The 24,052-nt window shown below is 40.8% G+C and overlaps 2 protein-coding genes across 3 annotated transcripts in view; both read left to right on the top strand.

The window, feature by feature from the left end:
- Positions 1-248: 248 nt before the first annotated feature.
- Positions 249-24,052, top strand: part of SLAIN2 (SLAIN motif family member 2) — a 75,278-nt gene continuing 51,474 nt past the window's right edge. The window contains exon 1 of one of the 2 annotated variants that reach the window (XM_036763091.1): positions 249-1,081. In XM_036763091.1, the coding sequence (XP_036618986.1) occupies positions 708-1,081 (374 nt within the window). In that variant the 5' untranslated portion in view covers positions 249-707. The remainder of the gene's footprint in view (positions 1,082-24,052) is intronic. The other variant, XM_036763090.1, reaches the window with a different exon arrangement.
- Positions 1,316-22,232, top strand: LOC118853240 (small ubiquitin-related modifier 2-like). Its single transcript, XM_036763246.1, has 2 exons — positions 1,316-1,381; positions 21,660-22,232. Exons 1-2 carry the CDS (start codon positions 1,316-1,318, stop codon positions 22,140-22,142), a joined length of 549 nt encoding a protein of 182 aa, XP_036619141.1. The 3' UTR covers positions 22,143-22,232.

Raw genomic sequence — 24,052 nt, 5'->3', positions numbered from 1 at the left:
GGGACACTGGGCGGTGTCCCCTAGCCTAGGCTCCGCCCCAGAGATCTGGGAGATCAAGTTGGGCGGCTCTCCTAGCGATTTCCCACCTGGTGGGGCACATCGGAGAGGTGACTCGGCTCAACCGGGCGCCTACCAGATCCGCCTGACAGCTACTTGGCCAGGACCCCACCCCCCACCTCCGGGAGAGTTGCTCCGCCTCCCTTGGGCTCCAGGCCCCGCCCCTCCCATGCCGGCCCCTCCCCCCATCTGGGCGAGTGGGAGGGAACTCGGTGCGTGCGTGCGTGCGTTGCCCCATCCGGGTCGACGGGTCTGGCAGCCCCGCCCTCGGCCCTTAGCTGAGCTGTATTTGGGCAACTGCTGAGGGCGGCCGGCGGCCACGTCCTAGTGCGTGCTGAAGTCACCGACGGGGCTGAGGGGGCGGAGGAACGGATGGAAGATGGCGGCGGGGGCCGGATGTTGGCGCCACCTCCCCCGAGTCTTGAGCCGGCGCAGATGAGGCGGCTCGGTCGGGGCCAGCGGCGCTTCGGAACCCGAGCTGGGGCGACCCTGGCGGCGGTGCCCGCCCCTGCTATGTGCCGGCGCCTCGGGTAGAGCGCGGAAGAGCGGCGGCGGGGCCGGGGCGGTGACGCGGCGGGCCTCCTGCTCCCTCCTCCTCTCGGCGGCTGGTGTCTGAGGAGGGCGGCGGCGGCTGGGGCCGCGGGGTCGGGATGGAGGACGTTAACTCCAACGTGAACGCGGACCAGGAGGTGCGGAAGCTGCAGGAGCTGGTGAAGAAGCTAGAGAAGCAGAACGAGCAGCTGAGGAGCCGCTCCGGGGCGGCGCAGGCAGCCGCGGCGCAGGGCAGCCCCAGCCGCGGCTCCGCCGCCTCCTCAGGGACCGTGTCTCCCCGGGGCTTCCCTCTGGGCCTGACCTCCAAGGCGGCCGGGGCCGGGCCGGGCCTGAGGCGGACGAGCAGTGAGGAGCTGCGGGACGGGGCCGCGTCCCTGCTGGCGGCCGGCGAGGGCAGCGTGCTGGACGAGGTGGAGCCGCTGCGGCCTGACGAGCTGGAGCGCCTCCTGGGCTGGGAGGAGGAGGAGAGCTGGTGAGCCGGGGCCGGGGAGCGGCCGGGGCTCTCGTGGGGAGGGAAGAGGAGGGGAGGGGGCAGTGTGCAACCGACTGCCCGGGGTGCCCGGGCCGGGCTTTGTATCGGGAGAAGTGTGTTTGTCGGAGCGGGGGGCGTCGCTCCTTTGCGCTCTCCCTTCTCTCTTTTTGGAGGGTGGGCTGGGGAGAAGGATCCCTTGGGCGAAGAGATTAGGAGAAGAAAGGCACACGTGTGATGCTGGGAGGCGGCGCGGGTGTAGACCTGGACCGGGTCCTGCCTGCCCCTAGCAGTGCTGCCAGAGTAGGAAGGGTCCCCGCTTTGTGTGACTGGAGGAGGTGGCCTGGGAGTTTGGGTGTCGGCGAAGGAACTTGGGGAGGGGCGTGCTCTATGGGAAGTCCCTGAACTTGGCTAAAAACTGGTCCCTCTCTCCTTTTGCTGAAAGGGTCGAGTGTCCAAGTCCGCGTGGAAAGGGGGGCACAGTTCTGTCGGACGTGAGGCTTTAGAATGACTGGTGTGCGTGGCGAGAAAGGGGGGAAGATGGTGTGAAACAGGACCCCGCTCGAGGGGCTCCGAGCTCAGCTTGGCTTTGTGTGATGGGTCAGAGGATGGGGCTGCTTTGTGCGGAGAGCCGAGAGCTGGAAAAAGACGGTCTTCCCTCCTGCGAAGAAGAATGTATCTTCCTGCTACTCATTTGTTTGCTCTTCAGTGTTTATTGAAGAATTGGGTTTTTAGCATTGCTCAGGGTTGTGAAGAGAGTTACTACATTTACCGGTCACTTTCATATTATTCTAGGCGATGTAGGAGAGGCTTGTTCAAAGTCCCTATTCTGTATCTCTCGAGGAAAATGGTGACCCACCCCTTAAAATCACTTCCATCCCTTGTAAACGCGTGAAAGGATCTCTTCTGGGAGATAGGGGAACTTTTATTCATGAATTCATCACTTCAGAACTTGCTCTTTTTAAAATTGAAATATTTCTCCTTTTTGTAAAATAGAGGTTTCTAAATTAGTGCACTCTTTGACAGAATTAGGCAGAGTATGTTGGAAAATGTTCTGTTTTGAGCATCTGTTTACTACTGAGCTAGGTCATAGATTTGGAGCTGGAAGGAATCTTAGAATCCAGTCGCCTCATTTTACCAATGAGCAAACTGAAGAAGAGAAGCAAAATGATTTCTCTACAGTTAACAGAGCTAAGTGAGGGTCTTAGGCAAAATTTGAACCCAGGTCTTCCTGACTTCCAACTCTGTTCCCTGTCCTCCACAGCATGCTACCTTCATCTTTGTGGGGTAAAAGAAATACTAGATATGATCCCTGCTTTTATTCCTCTTGAGGAAAAGAAACAAGCAGTAGTAAAATAATACCGAAAGGCTCAATAGTTTAAATGTATATAGTTGATTAAGGTTTAGGATTATAGGAGTTAAGGTTGGAAGGAATATTAAAGGTTACCTAGTCCAGGCCCCCCCCCCCATTTTTCACATTGGGAAACTTGCCCCAGAAAGGTGTTGTGTCTTGCCCCAAGTTCTGGTACAGTTAGTAAGTGGCAGAGAACACTTTGCTCACAATTAAATAACTCTGTGAGGTAAGTAGTATAAGTACTGCTACTATTTTTATTTTGTAGATGAGGAAAACTCAGGTGAAGAAAGGGAGGACTTGCCTTTCTGCTGAATACAGCACACTAACACACTTCCTCAACAGGACTCCCCTCCTTTTTTTTTTTTTTTTTGGTGTTGGCACCCATGCACACAAGTTAGGAACTAGACTTTTAATTTCATTGGTATTAGGAACTTCCAGCCGAGAAAATTCCCTCTACCAATGCAGTCAGTCACCTGCTATGCAACTTAGTGGTCCTAGAGAGCTCTTTAAAATTCTGAAACTCTTAAGTGACTTGTTCAGACTCTTACAACTGGACACAAGGACAGAGGCAGAACTCGAACTCAGGTGTTTCTGGTTTTGAGGCCAGCACTATTCATTATGCCATGCTCAATATAAAATGTTTGTTGGAACTGAATTGAAAAAAATGCATGGCACATATAATAAACACTATAGGCAGGGACTCCTGGATTCACGGACCCCAAAGCACATGGATAAATTTCAGGGCATCTCTGAACCTGGATGGGGGAGAAAATTACATCTTTGTTTTCATAAACTTTTGGTCTCCTAGTTGGAGGCAGCTCGCCAACACAGTGTAAAGAGTGCCGGGCCTGGAGCCAGGAAGACCTGAGAGCAAATCCAGCCTCGGACACTAGCCCTGTGACTTTGGGAAAGTCACTTGACCTCTTCAACTTTAAATAGGGATAATAGCGATACCTACTTCCCAAAGTTGGTGGGAAGATTGAATAGTAACTTGTAAAGTGCTTAGCACATAATGGTGCTATATAAACGCTGGTTAGTTATGATGATGATGTATTTGTTTTATGCATTTAACAGCATTATTCTGAGAAGGGCTCTGAGATAAACTTCACCAGACTACCAAAGGAGATGTCTGTGACACAAAGAAAGTTTTTTTTTTTAAATGCAATTTATTTATTTAACATATTTGGTTTTCAGCATTGATTTTCACAACATTTTGAATTACAAATTTTCTCCCCATTTCTACCCTCCCCCCCACTCCAAGATGGCTTATATTCTGGTTGCCCTGTTCCCCAGTCAGCCCTCCCCTCTATCACCCCCTTCCCCTCTCATCGCCTTTTCCCTTCCTTTCTTGTAGGGCAAGATAAATTTCTATGCCCCATTGCCTGTGTATCTTATTTTTTAGTTGCATACAAAAACTTTTTTTGTTTTTGAACATCTGATTTTAAAACTTTGAGTTCCAAATTCTCTCCCCTCTTCCCTTCCCACCCACCCTCCCTAAGAAGTTGAGCGATTCAACCTAGGCCACACATGTATCATTATGTATAACCCTTCCACAATACTCATGTTGTGAAAGGCTAACTACATTTTGCTCCTTCCCAACCCATCCCGCTTTATTGAATTTTCTCCCTTGACCCTGTCCCCTTTCCAAAGTGTTTGTTTTGATTACCTCCACCCCCATCTGCCCTCCCCTCCATCATCCCCCCGCCTTTTATTTTTTTTTTATCTTCCTCCCTCTTCTTTCCTGTGGGGTAAGATACCCAACTGAGTATGTATGGTATTCCCCCTCAGGCCAAATCTGATGAGAGCAAGGTTCACTCATTCCCCCCTCACCAGCCCTCTCCCCTTCTCCCACAGAACTGCTTCCTCTTGCCACCTTTATGCGAGATAATCCACCTCATTCTATCTCTCCCTATCTCCCTCTCTCAGTATGTTACTCTCTCATCCCTTAATTTCATTTTATTTCTTTTAGATATCTTCCCTTCATCTTCAACTCACCCTGTGTCTGCTCTCTCTCTTTTACATATATATATATAAACACATATATATATATACACACATACATACACATACACACATATACACATAGATGTATACATATATACACATTCACTTATATATATACATAAACATTATATATATATATATATATATATATGCATATTCCCTTCAACTACCCTAATACTGAGGTCTCATGAATCATACTCATCATCTTTCCATGTAGGAATGTAAACAAAACAGTTCAACTTTAGTAAGTCCCTTGCAATTTCCGTTTCTTGATTACCTTTTCATGCTTCTCTTGATTCTTGTGTTTGAAAGTCAAATTTTCTATTCAGTTCTGCTCTTTTCACTGAGAAAGCTTGAAAGTCCTCTATTTTATTGAAACTCCATATTTTGCCTTGGAGCATGATACTCAGTTTTGCTGGGTAGGTGATTCTAGGTTTTAATCCTAGCTCCATTGACCTCCGGAATATCGCATTCCAAGCCCTTCGATCTCTTAATGTAGAAGCTGCCAGATCTTGGGTTATTCTGATTGGGTTTCCACAATACTCAAATTGTTTCTTTCTGGCTGCTTGCAGTATTTTCTCCTTGATCTGGGAGCTCTGGAATTTGGCAACAGTATTCCTAGGAGATTTCTTTTTGGGATCTATTTGAGGAGGCGATCGGTGGATTCTTTCAATTTCTATTTTGCCCTGTGGCTCTTGAATATCAGGGCGGTTCTCCTTGATAATTTCCTGAAAGATGGTATCTAGGCTCTTTTTTTGATCATGGCTTTCAGGTAGTCCAATAATTTTTAAATTATCTCTCCTGGATCTATTTTCCAGGTCAGTGGTTTTTCCAAGGAGATATTTCACATTGTCTTCCATTTTTTCATTCCTCTGGTTCTGTTTTATAATATCCTGATTTCTCATAAAGTCACTAGCTTTCACTTGCTCCAATCTAATTTTTAAAGTAGTATTTTCTTCAGTGGTCTTTTGGACCTCCTTTTCCATTTGGGTAATTCTGCCTTTCAAGGCATTCTTCTCCTCATTGGCTTTTTGGAGCTCTTTTGCCATTTGAGTTAGTCTGTTTTTTAAGGTGTTGTTTTCTTCAGTGTATTTTTCAGTATTTTTTTGGGTCTCCTTTAGCAAGTCATTGACTTGTTTTTCATGGTTTTCTCGCATCCTTCTCATTTCTCTTCCCAATTTTTCCTCTACTTCTCTAACTTGCTTTTCCAAATCCTTTTTGAGTTCTTCCATGGCCTGGGGCCAGTTCATGTTTTTCTTGGAGGCTTTGGTTGTAGGCTCTATGACTTTGTTGTCTTCTTTAGGCTGTATGTTTTGGTCTTCTTTGTCACCAAAGAAAGAATCCAAAGTCTGAGACTGAATCTGGGCGTGTTTTCACTGCCTGGCCATATTCCCAACCAACTAACTTGACCCTTGAGTTTTTCAGTGGGGTATGACTGCTTGTAGACTAACGAGTTCTATGTTCTACGTTTGGGGGGGAGGTGCCAGCTCTGTCAGAGCCACACTCCTCCTTCCCCAAGAACCCCCAGTCCAGACTGGGCTTAGATCTTCAGCAGGCTGTTGCACTCCTGCTCTGATCCGCCACTTAATTCCTCCCACCAGGTGGGCCTGGAGCTGGAAGTAACAGCAGCTGTAGCTGCCCCACCTCCGCTGCCCCCGGGGCTGGAAGCCGAACCGCGAACTCCTTCCACCCCCGCAGCTTTTCCCACTAACCTTCTCCGCAGTCTTTGGTGTTTGTGGGTCGAGGGGTCTGGTAACTGCCGCAGCTCACATATTCAGGGCGCTAGGACCCCCTCCGCCCGGCTTCTGGTCTGGATGGTCCAAGTCCCTCAGGCTGGGCTCTGCTCCACTCCGTTCCCAGCTCCCAGCTCCGTGTGGGATAGAGCTCACCCAGAGACCATCCAGGCTGTCCTGGGCTGGAGCCCTGCTTCCCTCTGCTGTTCTGTGGGTTCTGCCGTTCTAGAATTGGTTCAGAGCCATTTTTATAGGTTTTTGGAGGGACTCAGGTACGGAGCTCACTCTAGTCTGTGCTTACCAGCCGCCATCTTGGCTCCGCCCCCACAAAGAAAGTTTAAGAAACCTTGACCTAGAATCCTTCATCGTAGGGAGAGATCACTGTGGGCTTGATAGAGCTGATTTTGTTTAGAAGGCAGGACTTAGCAGGATATGGGCTCCTGAAGAAGAGTGGGAAAGGTATTTTCAGGCCAGGCATGAATAAAGGCTGAGCTATCTAGAACTCTTAGTTGAGAAAGACTTAAATGTCAAAGATACATACGCACTGTCAAGTCTTTATTTGTCACTGATGTTACCAAATGCTATTGCTATTGACATTCCTAATGACAACAAACTGTCAATACTAGACCTTTTTTTGGTGTAATTTTAAAAACCATGCCTGTCTAAGGGAGTAGCAGGTATATCTATCTATCTATCTGTCTGTCTGTCTGTCTGTCTATCTATCTATATCTGTCTGTCTATCCAAAACTGAGTGTATATTGAACTTTAAAAGAACACTTTTTAAATATGTGTATGGTACACATATAACCAACAAATTCTTATCAAGTACTCGAGATTTCAGCTTAAAAAATTAAGCCCTTGTTGTATGCAAGGTGTTTATGATACAAAGATGAAAAATGACACAGTCCTTGCTTGCCCTTAAGGAATTTAGTCTACAGTCTCATAGGGAAGAAAAGCTCATACAAATTATAGTATGATAAACACATAAGAGGAGTATAAAGTATAATGAAATCAGGCACAGAAATCATTGACATCTGTGGTTCCTTCAGTGTGGAAAGGCTCTGTGGCTTGATGACTTTACTCTCTCAGGTACATATGAAAAGATACTACTTGGTATTATGGTATTAAGCAGTGACTGAGTAAGGGCCTTAGGCTTTATTTGCATGTTGTCTTCCCCATTAGAATGTGAGCTCTTTTAGGTCAGAAACCATGGTTTGGTTTGTTTTTTCCTTTCTTCCTATCACCAGCTTAGCCCAGTGCCTGGTACAAGGTAAGCACTTAAATGTTTGTTGACTGAGTGTCTGACTTTGGCTGTGTTTGCCTTATTTAGTATGGCATTTATGTAGATAGCATGCCTAAAGGTTCTATTGGTCATGTGGTACCCAGTTTACTACTAGGGTTATTGTTTCAGAGTAGAATTGTACAGGTATAAATAATTAATTTCTTTTTTCCAGTATAGTGATTGATGTCCAGGTCATTCTCCCAACTTTCTGTTATCACTTGAATACCTAGTTTACAGTCTTTTCTACCCCATCTCTTGCCCTCATTTCAGGGGCCTCACTTGTCATGTTATATATAACCACAGAGTTACCTGCCTTCCCAGTGACTGTGACCACCCACCTCTAACATACTTTAGTCATACATTAGCATGGACATACTTTAGTCCTTGCCATTTCTGGTAACTGTAAATCCTTAACTTGCACTTTACAGTCTTTTGTAAATCATGTTTTATTTGTATTGAGAAGTGGGATTTGGGGAAATCTGATTCATAATACATTGTGGAATCATGGAATCTTCAGTAGAAGGGATCTTAGAAATCTGGTGGTCAAACCTTCTGTCCATTTAGTGCAGGAATCCTTTCTGCAACATTCAAGCAACTCCCAGTGTGGAAACTCCCTTCTCTAGAGTACATTGGCAATTTGTAATTTCTGGTGTTAGATGCCTAGAGTACTAAGAAGTTAAGTAATTTACCCATCATTACTTAGTATATGAGTAAAGCAGAATTTGTTTTTTCAGGGGGAAGGCAGGGTAATTGGGGTTAAGTGACTTGTCTAAGGTCATGCAGCTAGTGTGTCCAGTGTCTCAGGCAAGATTTGAACTCAGGTCCTCCTGACTCCAAGGCCAGTGCTCTACTCACTGTGCCACTAAGGTGCCCTGTAAAGCAGGATTTGAACCCAGGTCTTCCAGATTTCGAGTCTAGTCCTTTATTCATTATGCCACACTGCACTTTTCTTTATTGTGTCATATTGAACAAAATTTGCTTTAAACTTAAATTTAAAGATCTAGGATTGGTTCTAGTTCTGTGCCGTAGAGCAACATAAAACAAATTTAAACCCTTTTCTACTTGACAGAATTTCAGATATTTGTAAATGCTATCCTAAATTGCCCTGAGTTGTCTTATTTCTAGGATTAACATCTTCAGTTCTTTCAGCCTCCTCCACCCCCCCCAACATAGTTTCTAAATCCTTTTAACCATCCTGTCCCCGGGACAAATGCAGATTGTTCAGTGACCTTAAAATGCATGGTGTGCTGCAACAAAAATTGCAGGTACAGTCTGAGAAAATACCGTTGGGGCTATTATTACTTCTCTTGATCAGGGTACTCTTTGTTATGCTTCACATATTTGAGTCTAAGATGAAGGTTTTTTTTAGAATGTACGTCACACTTCTGGTTTAGTAGCTTATAGTTAACTTAGGTCTTTTAAAAAAAATTTGTTGTCGAGCTTTGTCTTTTCCTTTCTTTGGTGCACTTTAATTTCGGTCTTAGCTAGTCCTTAGATTTCACCTTGTTAATTTTGACCCATCCCTCCCTCAAGTTGGGATCTTTTTGTGTCTTGATTCTCTTATCCATCTATAAAGTTGGGGGTTTGGAATTATGGAACATGAATGAGATAGAATATGAAAAATCCAGAGAAACATGGATAAACTTAGATGTCCTTAAACAGTAAAATAAACTTTATCAGCTAAATTATATATACTGATGACAATAGTGTAAAAGGAAATAAGAATGCTGCAACTTGACTTGGAAGTTGGAATGGTGATGGACTATTGCATGTGCTATCATTGCATATGATATGTTTGTTGGTTTTGCTTAATGAACTTTTTTTTTCTTTCCTTTTTTAATCTTTGCTAAAAGGGAAGGCTTGATGGATAGGGAAGAAGGAGGGATTTATTCAGGAAGTGATGGTTATTGAGCAAGAGGTATCATTTTTTAAAATCAGGGGATTGATATCCTCCATTCTCTTTCTTCCTTTTATCCAGTATGTGATAGAAAGTTGACCCTTTTCCTCTAAGCCAACCTCTTTACATGATCTCTCTTCAAGTAGATTTCCCCCACCATTATTTCCTTTTTTTCCCATAATATTTTTTTTCTGACTCGTTTTAAAACTTTCACAGAAAAAAACCTTCCACAGAATAATATGCATGCCTAACGTGACAGCTAATTAAACATAGTCCATATGTAAAGAAGCAAGGGATGATTCATTTCAATAGCATCTTCTCTTGGTCTTTCACTTTTTGTATCTTTTTTTCTTGATTCTTGATTATTGAAAGACATTGTTTGGTTTTTCATTTGTAAATCTTCTACCAGATTTCGTAAACTTTCCATCCAGTCTGTTCTGTAGCTTCCTACATGTTTTTCCTATAGTTTCTACTGGTTGATTGTGAGAAACTTTAGTGTCACATGCATATGGGTATGTTTGGCAGCTCTGTAGTCTGATTTGGAAAACACAGAATCTTTGACTGATCTGGTTAAGAGCCAGAGGGCTGAGCACTAGAGGCCTCTCTGTGCTCTTTGGCTTCTGGGAGAACTTTTTAGGGGAAGTGCACGTAGTGTCTTTTTCCATAATCTTTGATCTTTCCCTGTCTCCTTGATTAGTCCCTGTTTCTTGCAACATATGCAGGTCTCTTATTCTTAAAAAACAACCACTTGGCCTTACCGTCCCTTCAAACTGTCATCCTTATCCCTCTTCCCTTTCACAGCCAGAATCCTAAAAAAAGTGTTCTATACTAGCCATGTTCTTGTCTTCTCTCATTCGCTCTTTAACTTTTTCCATTCTGGCTTTCAGTTGCAGCACTCAATTGCAACTGCCCTTTTTACAGTTACCAAGTTATCTTAATTACCAAATCTGATGGCCTTTTTTCATCCTGAGGTAGCCAGGTGGCACTGTGGATAGAGCACTAGACCTAGAGTCTAGTTTAAATCCATTCTTAGACTCTTAACCTCTGACTGTCTGTCTCCTGTAAAATAGGGATCCAAATAGCGTCTGTCAAATGAGATAATATTTGTAAAGATGCTTAGTACAGTGTATTGCACATAGCAGGTACTTCATAAATATTCCTTTTCTTTCCTTCCTTCCCTGCAGCATTTGACACCATTGACCACTTTCTTCCGGAATATATTATCCACTGAGTTTTCATGACAGCCTTTCTTTGGTTTCTACTATTTGTGGGACTGTTCTTTCTTAATCTCTGTTGATGGTACCCTAAGGCTTTGCTCTGGGCCCTATTCTCCTTATACTTTTTGTGATCTCATCAGCTACACTGGGCTCACAGATATAGATGATTCCAAGATCTATAAATCTAGTGTCTCTTTATCTTTCTGTGTCTGTCTGTTTCTGTCTCTCTCCCCCTCCCCCCTTTTTTCCTCCATCCCCATCTCCTCCTTCTACCCCTTCCTTCCCTCCCCTCCCCCCATTACTGTGAAGGATATCACTATTCTTCAGTCAGTCAGGTTCACAAGCTCTATTTCTCACTTTCCCTTACCACACCTGTCCAGTCAATTACCTAGTATCATGATCTGTTCTACTTTTGCAACATCCTCTCTCCTTTTCTTTATTCACATGACCACCACCCTAGATGAGAATCAATCATGTCTTGCTTGGATTATTATTATAATAGCCTCCTTATTGGTTCTTCTGTCTATTTCTTCCTTGCCAATCCATTCTCTATAGTCACTGAAATGGTTTTCCATCTCACTTCACTGCTCCATTGGACTCCAGTCGCTCCCTGTTTATAGAATCAGTCACAAATTACTACTTGGCTTCGAAAACTCTGATGTGGCACCAGGCTGAGATGTAATACCTCCCCTTCATTTAATCTTTAGTCGTCCCAAACTGACTTTCTGACTGTTCCTCATAAGGTTCTATCTCTTCCCTCTGTTCCTTTGCAAGGGCTGTCGTCTGTGTCTGGAATGTACTCTCTCCTCTACATCTCAGAATCCCTTGCTTCCTTCAAAGCTCAGTCAGCTCAAGCACCACATTTTTAATCAAGCTTTTTTCTGACCCCATTCCCCCTGTATTTATTTTATATATATATATATGTATATGCCTTTCTCAAAAGAATGTAAATTTCTTGAGGGTAGAAAATATTAGATTTTTTTGGTTTGTATCTCCAGGACCAAGCACAATGCCTGGCACACAGCTGCATTATTAATAAACGCTTGTCCCATTAGATGTGAGCTCTTTGAGGTCTTTTGCCTCTTTTTGTATCTCCAGTGCTTAGCACAGTGCCTGGCACATAGTAGGTGTTGATTGACTGAAGAATTAGATATGTTTAGCTTGGCAGGAGAAGACTTTAGAGGGAATAACTTTTAGAGGATAGTTGTCTCCTCAAATACTTGTCTTTGCTGAGGAAGTGTTAGACTTCTGTGTAATTTGATGAAAGAACCAAAACCAGTGGATGGAAGCAGTAGATCTTGGCTTAGTATAAAGAAGAGCACAACCCTTAGAGCTGTGGAACAGCCTTTTCTGTAATGTAGTGGTATGGAGAATTTTCAAGCAGGGTTTCTATAGAGGTGCTATAGAAGGGCTTCCTAAATTTAGTACATTTATCTGTGGGGCTTCTTAGTTGTCAAAAAATCTAATGGGCTCCTTTGTAAAGTATTAAAGTCTGGTCACAAGGAATGTTGTTTAAGCAGTATTTTAGAAAAAAGGGTATTTGGAGTCAGCTTACCCAAGTTAGAGTCCCATCTCTCCTACTTACTGCCTATATGATCTTGTGCAAGTACCTTTACTTTCCATTTCTGTGCTTTACTTTCTGTGCCTGTAAAAGAAAAGGGTTGCTCTTAGATAGCATTAAAGATTCCTTCCACCTAATATGATGATGATTCTACTTTGTGTAGTAAGCTGGATTTTGTAATCCTTAAAAGCCCCATTTCAGCGTGGAGTTTTGGTCTCTATTCAGAGAGCTTGTATTCATGGAGGCTGTATACAAATCTTTATAGTATTGTGTGACAAATGTTGAGAGGTTCAAAGTGCTATAGCAGTTAAGAAGAGGGAGAAAACTTGGTGAAAGGCCTTCTCTAGATCCTACATGTTGTTTTAGAGACAATCTGTGGTTGTGGCAAACCTTTGTCCTTTAAAGATGCGTTAGATTTTTTAGAAATAAATAGAAGTCATTTGGAGCCAAGTCTGGTGAGTAAGATGAATTGTTAAAGCTGGATTCACCAAACATTTATGGAATGCTTATTGTTTGCAGAATACTTTGGGTAAAAATCCAGGTGAGACCACTTTTCTTCTGTGATTCAAACAAGAGCTTATAGAAGAGAAATTTTAAAAGAATTTAACTGGCAGCATCTGTGAAGGAAGGAATAGCTTCATAAGGTAACTACTTTTAAAGGGACAATACTTAGTTTGACTCCAGGATATTTGTTTTAAATGTCATGTTACTTTTTATTAGTTTTTACTATGGCAGTGCCTTTTGAATGAATCATACTATTCAAAAGTGGTTTTTATAACTGATGAATGGTAATGCTGGAATCTAGTAAGATTACTTTTTATAGGAGAGACTTAGGCTCAAAGGAGACAAGAAAGGAATTTGATTGAGTTGGAGAAAGAACTGAAATCACTAGTATTTTACCAATAATTAAGTTTGTAGCTTCGTCTTAAAAAGCTGCTTTATGCCAAAAATTTAAAAACTTCAGCCAATTATGCCTCTTTTTGGGTGGGGGGGTAACGGTATAATTTGGTTTTTGTTTAATTTATAAATAATTTATTATTTTAAAATTGTTACTTTTAAATATGTTGTTTATGCTCTTTTTTACATTGCTAGGCCTTTCCAATTACTGCCTTTGTTACCTTTCACCGTCAGTAGAATTTTGTCTTGTAACAAAGAAGTAAAATTAGTCACAACAAATCAGCAAAGTGGCCATGCCTGAAAATATATATTCGTAATTTAACCTTTCAGTTGAAAAGTTGCCAGCATACTTCACTGTAAAACCTGTGAAGTCATAATTTTTCACCAAATTAATCGATCACAGTTTTGAAACTTTTGAGCGTTCTGGTTTTGTTTATCTCACTTTGCATCTTTTTTCTTTATATTTGTTTTACCTACAATGCACAAATATTCCAGTACATTCATATACCACATTGTGGTTAGCCATTTCCCAGTTGATGGACATCCATTTCCTTCTAGTTATTTGATAAATTCAAAAAGTGCAGGCAGTTAGGTGCTTTGGTGTGTAGAGCTCAGAACCTGTAGTCGGGAAGACCTGAGTTCATACACTTGCTAGATATGTGACCTTGGGCAAGTCAGATGTGTTTACCTCAGTTTCCTCAACTGTATAATGAGGATAATAATAGTACCTCCCTCACAGGATTGTTGTAAGGGTCAAGTGAAATAACATTTGTAAACCACTTAGCACAATGTCTTGCACATAGTAGGCACTATATAAATACTAGCAGCTATTAATATTTTTGTATATATTGACCTTTCCCTCTGTCTTTGAACTCCTTGGAGGATATATCCTGATAATAGGATCACAGAATATGTACAGTTTAGTAACTGTAATTCCAAATTATTTTCAGAAGGTTTGAACCAATTTATATCTTTAGTAAGTGTGTATTGGTGTGCCTTCTCAGAACTCTCAAAATCTAACAGTTTCAGTTTTTTGTCATCTTGTTAATCTAATGGACATGAGGCAGGTCCTTAAAGTTTTAAATATTGCATTTCTCTTATTTGTGATTTGGAGCATTCTTTGATGGAGGTGATTGGTAGTTTAGGCTGAGCTTTCTGGAAGAAGTGGCACCTGATGTAATTCTGAAGAGGATTTCAGTAGGTGAAGATGTGGAAGGAGTGTGTTGGTAGACGTGGGTAATATTGTTTTGAGTGCACCAAGGTAAAAGAGTGGAAGGCAAGATTGGGAAACATCTGATGGTCAAGTTTGGAATGTAAAAGTGTGTGATAGGGATTGTAGTGACAGAAAGTTGGCAAAGGTGGGTTGGAGCCAGTGCTTCAATTCACGTGGATCTTCCTATTCTTCCCTATATCCCTCACATTACTTTTCACAGCTCAGTGATACTTGATTACATTTGCCTTAGTTATTGTCTTCCTGTGCTTCTTTGAATTCCCTTTGTCATTTCTGTTATATGAATACAGTTTGTTCAGCCATTCCTCAGTAGAGCCCTTCCTTTCTCTCTCCCTTCTTCTCTCTCTCTTTTTCCTCTCTTCCCTCCCTCCACAAAAATTACAGCTATGAGTATTTTTGGAACACATGGAAACTTTCTCTCTTTGACCTGTTTGCCAAGTATTGGGGATTGTTCCATAAGAGTATGTAGTTTGGTTACTTTTCTATCATAATTTCTGGTTTTTGTAGAGTGGTTGAACCAATTCATAGTTCTGTCAACAGTTTCAGTGCTGCAACAATATTTTTATCTTCCCATAGCCACTTCCACGGTTCCTATTTTCCATCTTGCCACTTTGGGTATGGGGGGGAAACCTCAGAGTTGTTGATTTACATTTCTTTTATTAGTGATTTGGAATGATTTTTCAAATAATCATTCTTTGCATTTTTTTTTTTTTGAAAACTGGTCACACTGTTGGAACAATGATTGGGAAATGGTACATATTTGCTTAATTTTCTTGAATGTCTTGGATATCATGCTTTTATTGGCAATAGGTATTTTCTTCCTATTTGATAGTTTCTATTTTAGCCACATTGATTTTTGTTTTGTTAAACATTTTTAATTTTATGTAATGAAAATTGTTAATTTTCTTAAGAAAATTTGTTTGATGCTTTTTGCTTTTAGATCCTATCACTTCCAAATGTATACCATCTACCCCTCCCCTGCTCAGTGCAAGAGTTCTCTTGTAACAAAAATAAGTAATTTTTTAAAAGTTCAGCAAAACCAACTGTCTGACAACATATGCAGTCCTTTACCTTTTCAATGAAAGGAGAAAGAAGTCTTATTTTCTTATCTTTTCTCCGAGGCCAGTCTTGGTTATAACAATTATGCGGCTATCCATTTTATTTTATTCTTTTTGTTTATGCTCTAGATATTGTTTGTGTTGGTTTTTTTTTTTTTGCATCTGTCTACTTCTCTCTGCATCAGTTCATATAAATAATCCGTATAGCTGTTTTGAATTCTTTATATTTATACAAATTACTTAAGACAATTTACTTTGCCATACCCCAGTTAAGGGTACCCATGTTGTCCTTAGTTCATTGCTACCTCAAAAATACTGCTATTAACACACACATAATTTTTCTTTCTGTCTTTGACCTTCTTGGGGTAATTTTTTTTTAAAAACATCAACAAATGTAAAGAACAGAAAAAGATGCTTCTATATGAAACTGTAAATCTCTAGCCAATAAGTCATTTAGGTTACAACATGCCAACACTGCCTCACTTGTCTCTGTCCTGTTCTGACTACTTTGTAAATATGGTTATCTCTTCCACATTGCAGGGGGTAGGGGTGCAGCACCCCATGATTTGGAAAATCTGGACAAAATTTTTTGGCTCAAGTTGGAATTTTTTTTTCCTTTTTGGGGTGTTTACAGTACCTTATTGTAAAATTTGGTTTATTTGGTCATAGACTCTGCATTGACACTTTTTGGGCATCATTATCACTACCCCCATCTCTCTAAAAGCACCTCTCATTATAAGAAGTATAGTGAAGCACAACAAATTCACATATTTTTCATATCTGAAAATAGGTCTTACACTGTATTTATATAGGTCCATCTATATGCTTTATCTGTCTTTAGTAGTTGTGAACAGTCACTGCATTGATCCGTTTTAAAATCTTGTTTTCACTCTTGTCACTTTCTAAATATAATTAAAGGTTGTTTTCCAAAATGATTAGACCATTTCACAGTGTGTCATGTTAAACTCCATATACATATATCTGGCATATCAGACCTTTCTCAGATTAAAAAAAAAATCATTGATATCTTTAGTGAAAGTCTATTCTGGTACTTCATTCAGGAATAGAGGCAATTCTAGTTCTAGAAGGCTGTGCCAGCAGAGTGCAATCTCTGGTAGATTCTCTTAATAGTCTGGCCACCTGGTAATGAAAAGCAACCCATGAAACAAAGAAAAAAACAAAAATGGCTTGCAGTCCTGTGGGATCTCCTTCTGCTTCTGCAGTGGTGGTGGTAAGGTGATGGGAAAGAAGACAGGGAATGCTAAGAATCTATTTTTAGATTTCCAACAAACTTTTATTTGACGCTTGGTGCTCTAAATGTTAGGTCCTTGTCCAGTGACCAAAAAAATGGCTATATTGCTGGAAGAGCTGAAATCATATCAATGAATAAAACCTGAAGAAAGATGGAAGTTGCAGCTATGAATAGAAGAAAAACCTACATCTTGGAGAGGCTAAGAAAGGTGTTGGCAGAGTGGTTTTTCCCCTCTGTTCCAAAGATACAAGCAATATTATTGGTTTTCAGATATTGCAGTCCTTTTGAGAAGCATTTACACAAAGAACACCATGAAAATAATTGTAGTTTATACACAAATATTAGTTGCTAAATATCAATAGTTGTAGAGAGAGTCTATCAGAACTTGATAAGACCTTCTGTATCAAATCAACATACCATATTTCCCCATGCAAAAGACACTCCCATGTATAAGATGCACCTTAATTTTGGGGCCCGAAATTTGGAAAAAGAAAGTATTACATAAAGTTATTGAACTCAAGTTTTATTCATCTGCTCATAGCTTTCAGGCATCTTTTGGGCAAGTCTGGTGTGTGTACACGTGCTTAGTCCATTCCGTTTCATGAACCTGAAGCACCAGTTGTATCATCTGTTGAAATCAGTAGCTTCTTTTTTCATCAGCAGTTCTTCTTGCCTCATGCTGAACTATCTTTGTGGACACGAGAATTCTAATTGCCCTTTGCTCTTCAATCTGTATCTTCAATTCCCTCTCTAAATCAGGCCATTTTGCTGACTTGCCTGTCATAGCCTTCTTCTGCCTTGGCGTTTTCAGTAGGGTTTCTTCTTCCCGTAGCCAGTCTCGGATTGTGTTCTCAGTTGGAGGAGGGCCAAACTTACATTCAGCAGCATGATTTCCATTCACTTTTGCAAACTGGATCACTTTTAATTTGAATTCAGCACTGTATGAAAATCTTTTCTGATCCATTTCTGGGTAGAATGTGGCAAAACGTAACCTAGTATACCGGTAACAAATGCAAAACAATGAGTGCAAAGACAAGCATGAAAAAGTGGGAAATGCAAATAAAAAACCTCTATAAACACTGTATAAGACGCACCCAGTTTTTAGACCCCAAATTTTTCGAAAAAGGGTCCGTCTTATACATGAGGAAATACAGTATGCTCTGATTCTTTGTGACTTCTGGTGGAAAGTTTGGAATAGGTGAAGATGAGAAGTAAATGGGTCAAGAAAGAAATGAGACAACCCAGTGACTTGCTCATTATACAAAGCCTTATAACTATCACGAACCCTTTGGTTTTTTGTTTTTTTTTTTTAAAAAGGTGGTAGATTCTGGACATAGTGAATACTAAAAAAATCACAAAGAATGAATTTGATAACTATATTATGGATGTAGAAGTTTTCCTCAAATGAACTGTCTGTGCACATTCATACCACTGACTCCACAGAATTTAGTTAAGAATTTATAATATACAAGAAATAGTAATGAGAAAAATAAATGGTGTACAGTTAAGATTTAACCCTGAGTTATTTAAACAAACTATTGAAAATCAAAATGGGTATTGGAAAACATAAGTGACATCAATGCTGACTATAATATAATTTCATCAAGAGGTTAAACCAATGTAATAGGTACAAGGAGACTGAAAGCTCAGAAAGTGCCTTAGCAAATATTTGATTTACTTGCCAAATGGAGAGAGATGACTGCCAAAAGCAACTCTGGGATAAAAGATTACATAAAATATTGTGAAGAATGGTGGATGAATATGAGCAGTATTATAAAGGTAGAGTGAAGCATTATAGAGTGAATCCAAGCTAAAGAAATGTTAGCAAGATAACCAATGCCCAAGATCATTCAAAAGAGGAAAGAAGACTATAAACAGGAAAAAAACATTGAAAAAATGTACAAAAACAATTACAATAAACTTTTTTTTTATTCCACACCAAATGTTGTGGAACTACCATATTTCTTTAACATCATGTTCCCTGAGGCACTTACAGAAGTAGAAATGGCACTAAAGAGAACAAAAGTTACCAGTTTGGATCAAATATATATAGAGAGGAGATCTGTTATAGAGGAGATAGAATTCTGAGGTCATTGAGGAACTGATTTTAAAACATCAAGAGAATATGAAAAGGGTTGAAAAATCTTGGACCTCATTAATATCAAAAAAAGTTGGTTGATGGGATGTCAGCAACTACTGTGCCAACTTGTGTTTATATAAAATCTTTAAACAAATGGATGGCATTGTACATAAAGAATATTAATATATGAATAGGCTTAGTGAACTGTATTCAGCAATGGGCCACATCTTTACCATCTCACAGTTGACAGAAAGCTATAAAAAAATAAGATCCCATTGTGCTTAATTGTTTTTTTTTTTTGTTATGGAAAAACCATTTGACTCAGTAAGATGAAAGGCCTTATAGGCCTTTTGTAAAAAGATAATCTTCCATTGAAGATTTTTTGGAACATGCAGAAACAGAAATAACAAGGGTTTGTAATCCTCTGATAATAAATATCAGGCAAGGAATTGTACGCTGATTCAACACAGAGTCCAGGGGGAGAGCGTATTTCTGTGCATTGTTCTGTCTGTGGATTACACTGTATTACTTGAATCTAGCCGCTGACATTGTAGAGCCTCCAGGAAGAGCTCTGTAAGCACTCAAAAGAATTTGACCTGTCCATCCACATAGGAAAGACCAAATGAATAAAGAGTTACTGAGATTTCAGTGTGCATCTAAATCAGAACCTTATGGAGCTTGTCCAACTGTATGTACATCTGAAACAGACAGTATTGATGCATTGATCTCTGGGTCTGTTGTTGAAAAGGATGACTGCTTTTGGGAAATAACAAAACACTGGTACTGACCCCTAGCTCCCAATTTAATCCAATCCAATAAACATTTATTAAACAGCTACTATGTACGCTGTGGAAAGCCCCAGGGAGACAATTTATAAAAAGACAGTCTGCCCTCAAGGAACTTACAATCTAATAGATGGAGATAACACACAAAAGGAAGCAGGAAAGGGGTGGGGAAAGTAGATGTACACTGCTTGGGGAGGTGCAGAAGAGAGTGAGGAGCTGAAAGTCCAGTTTCTGCCCTCTATAAAGGAAGGCTCTGGGAAGAGTTTGGTATTCTACCCTCTGTAATGTTAATGGAATAGGAAGATCTTTCCTGTCTATTAGTAGGCTAATGTGACCACATGTGTTCAGTCACAGATGTTTTGCTGCTTTGGACTCCACTTCGCAGCTGTGATACATCCTGAGTCATGTGGAGCCCACTGGGGGAGGAATTTGCTTAAAGGGGAAGCTTGCTTATGGGGAGGCTTGCTTGCAGGAAGGCTTTCACACCTTTTGGTGATTAGGCACTGAGTTGTGATGCCCTCTGGCCCTGAGAAGTGATATGTATATTCTGAGGTTAGCATTTTGCTTTGGGGCTCACTCATGAGTAGAATGTTTGTGGGATTTGGCCAGATGACACTCTGGGTAGCTGTTAAGAAGCTGGCCTGCCCCTCCCCCTGCCCTTTGAAAACCCAGGTTGTGGTGCTCCCTTTGTGGTGACTATGTGTTACTTTGTTCAGATAGTTGGAAGCTCGTCTGTTGATCCGTACTAATTTTTCTGCTTGTAATTTCTCTGCCTATATTTTCCTTTATGTTCAGGGTGCTGACCTCTCCCCTGAACTAAGTAAGTGAATGATGCATGTTTAGTTAAAGTAAGATTGTTGACCCCTTTAAAAGCTCTTTTTCCTTAAAAAGCAAATCAAAGAACCTGTACTAGCAGGCCATCCTGGGTATGCTAGGGTGACTGCTGTTATATCCTCCAGCCCTGCATTCGGAGAGAAGAGGAGGCTGAAGGAGGTGGTGTCCAATCAAGGCTTGAGTTAGCAGTGTGGTGGTGAACTTTGGGGGAGATTGTGACTGAAAGACAGGCATGTATGAGTTATGATTTGCATTCTTGGACAGAGCTCTCCAGTGGAAGAGATTACATCACTTATATTTCCTAATGTATTTCTCCTTCCTATAGAACAACTCTGTATAACAGAATAAGGAGAAAAAAAGTCAGCTCAACAAAACAGTGGAATAAATATCAAGAGAATGTACAAATAATAACAAATCAGTTAAATACAGGGTAATTTGGAAGGGGGGGCACTAGCATTAAGGAATTTGGGAAAAGTTTTATGTAGAATGTGGCTCTTAAAGAGATAGGAGGCTCAGGACAGAGCCTCGAGGAGTACCCACAGTTAAGGGGCATGAGCTCAATAATCTATAAGCAAAAGGAAGCAGAGGCATAATTAGACAAATAGGAGGAGAACCAGAAAGATAGAAGTGTCATAAAAGTCCAGAGAGGAGAAAATATAAGGAGAGAATGGTCAACAATACACATGGTGAGTTGGGAAGCTAGATATTGTAAAAGGTTGAAGAAATGAGTATATGAAGTGGAGGCACCTAGCTTCAACATTTTATGTAGCATGTGTCTCTGTAAAGAAGCAGGGTGGAGTACCTTCTCACAGATATTTTTTGGGGGACCAAACTTTATTAGAATTTTATAGCATTTAGTAGTTTCAATTATCCTTTACTTTTACATTGTTATAGTTTTCTGTTGTTTTCCTAGTCTGTTACATATTACTTTTTAATCATAAGATCATAGATGTAAGGCTAGAGAAGTTCTCAGAGGTGAGCTGGCTCATGGCCTTCATCTTAAGGATGACAGAACTAAGACTTAGAAGAGGTTGAGTGATTAGCCTAAGACAAGATTTGAATGTAGGTCCCTTTGACTACAGAACCACTGCTTTTTCTACTGTTTCATGTTGTCTTCTATCTCAGGTCATATAAGACACCTCATTCTTTTGTCAAGGTCATGAAGATTTTTTTTTTTAACCTAAAGAGTTAGGTGGCAGAGGGCTTAAAGTGCTAGAGTTAGAAGCAGGAAGACCTATGTTTGAATCTTGCACTTGATGCTAATATATGACCCTGGGCAGGTTGCTTAACCACTGTCAGTCTTGCTTTCCTCAATTGTAAAATGAGGATGATAATAATAGTGCCTGTTTCCAGCGTTCTGAAGATCAAATGAGATAACATGTAAAGAAATTTGCAGCTCTTCTTCCTTGTCGTCGTCCTCCTCGTCGTCCTTTTTCTTCTCCTCCTCTTCCTCACCATCATCACTATCATCTTCCTCCTCCTCCTGCTCCTGCTTCAGCCGCTGCTGCTTCTCTCCCCATTCCCTTGGAGCGGACCATCCTGGTGCCTCTTTTGTGAAGCGGCGGCTGAGGAGACCTCGGGATTCGCCATGGCCAACGAAAAGCCGAAGGAAGGAGTCAAGACTGAAAACCACCACCACATTAATTTGAAGGTGGCAGGGCAAGATGGTTCAGTGGTGAAATTTAAGATTAAGAGGCACACACCACTTAGTAAACTAATGAAAGCCTATTGTGAACGACAGGGTTTGTCAGTGAGGCAGATCAGATTCCGATTTGATGGGCAACCAATCAATGAAACAGACACACCTGCACAGTTGGAAATGGAGGATGAAGATACAATTGATGTATTCCAGCAGCAGCAGACAGGAGGTGCTTACTAAAAAGAATCTACAACTCTTCTCCAGAACTGTGCTCCCAAGAAAAACAATACATTCACAATTAGAAACCAAGATTTGGTTCATCCACATCCTGACTACCGCAGTATAGTTTTCTCTTGTCTTTGATTCCCTTCCCTCGTTCCTTTATTGTACATAAAGTAACTGGTGTATGTGCACAGGCATAATGCGTATTTTTTTTTTTAACTAAATGGCCGATGGTATGTTTTGATCAACATCAAATGGAGATGGGGAGGGGAAAAAACAAACTGGTTCTGTGAAAATACCCCTTTTCTCCATTAGTGGCATGCTCATTCAACTTTTATCTTTATGTTCCAGTAAGTTATTTTGCTCTCACTGTTTAACAAAAAAAAAAATCCCACAAAAAATCCTTGCATACCTTGTTTGATTGGATAATTTCAATGTTTTTTTTTTATCATTGTAAAACCAAGGACGATTTTATAACTTTTTTGTATGTAGCTGTTAACATGTAGGGCAATCTCTGCCTCTCAGTAGGGATAAATTACTATAAAGAAATTGATCCTAGATAGTTTTCCCTTCAAGTCAAACATCTTGTTGTTTAAATAAACTTCTTGTTTAAAATAAAAAAAAAAAGAAATTTGCGGCTCATAAAACATTAGACACGTGCTAGCTATCATCATCATTATTGGGGGTAGTCCTAAGTAAGTCGGTGGGCATAGAGTAAAAAGCCAATGGGAAGGTAGTGATGATTATGGAGGTTTTGTAAATGGGTTGAGCTTCTTGAAGATGAGAGAGGATGGGATAAATAGAATGAGTTTTCTGGCGGAGTTAGAGGTCGTTGGAATGATGACAATTTCAGTGTGATAAGAGTGAAGGTTGGTGTTTGAACTTGTTAACAATAGGATCAAACACAAGAAGAGGGAAACTAAGGCAGGAGGGAACCAAAGTTGCAATGAAGACAATAGAGATTGAGGATAGCCGATCATCAGAGGGGGAAATTTCAGAGTTGAAAATGTTGTGAGAGGGATAATATTATTTGAGATGCTGTGAGAGTTGGTGAGATCAAACATATGCCCTTTCCCGTTGTTGGCTAAAGTAGAGTGAAAGTGCAGTTCCTAGAAGCTAAGGAAGTTGATGAACTGGAAGATAGGGTGTTCTAGGGCATATCAACAGATATAAGTGAGTTCCCCAAGCATTTAGGATAGGAATTGGGATGCAGAGAGGTATTGTAAAGAAAGTACTGAATTCCTTAAGAAGGGAGAGAGACTAGTAGGTTGTTCACAACAATAAGGATCTGAACCAGATGGTATCTAAATGAAATGAATCTCAAAAAAGGTTGCTTGTTAGGCGTTTCAGAAGGAGAGGCTGGAAGTGGCAGCAAGGAATGTGCCATCTTTTGGTTTCTGGCCCTGATCCAGCAGGTCTGGAGAATATGAGTGAAGAAGTAGCCAGCACTGGAAAAGTGTAGGCAAGGATGCAGTAATTTCTAGAGGGAACCAGTCTACTGTGAATGTAAGAAGATGGAAAAGGTATGAAAGGAAGAGATTAAGGGTGTAAGAAAGTGTTAACATTCTAAAGGAGAGCAGTGAAAAAAGGTAGCAGGAGAGTGGTTGAATAGGACTGGATGGAGATTAGAATATGGGGAAATGTAGATTTCTATGGAGCTTTTGCCCTGAGAGACAATTTGAATTACTAGGATTAGGTGGTACTATTGGCAGAAATAGGGAAGACAGGAAAAAATATTGGGGTTTTTTTGGGGGGGGTGAGGGGCTAGTGGGGATTCCTGTTCTTCTGCTTCTGTCTTCATCAATGCCAGATTCCTATCTCAGGTTGTTACTCTTTCTCTCTTTTCAGTTTCCCCCTTTGTGATCTACCATTTGAACTTGACATATATCTTATTTGTGACTTCCCTCCCTGATTCTGCTCTGTTGTTT

The sequence above is a fragment of the Trichosurus vulpecula genome, chromosome 6, assembly GCF_011100635.1.
Source record: "Trichosurus vulpecula isolate mTriVul1 chromosome 6, mTriVul1.pri, whole genome shotgun sequence".
NCBI lineage: Eukaryota > Metazoa > Chordata > Mammalia > Diprotodontia > Phalangeridae > Trichosurus > Trichosurus vulpecula.
This window is presented reverse-complemented; position numbering and strand designations above follow the sequence as displayed.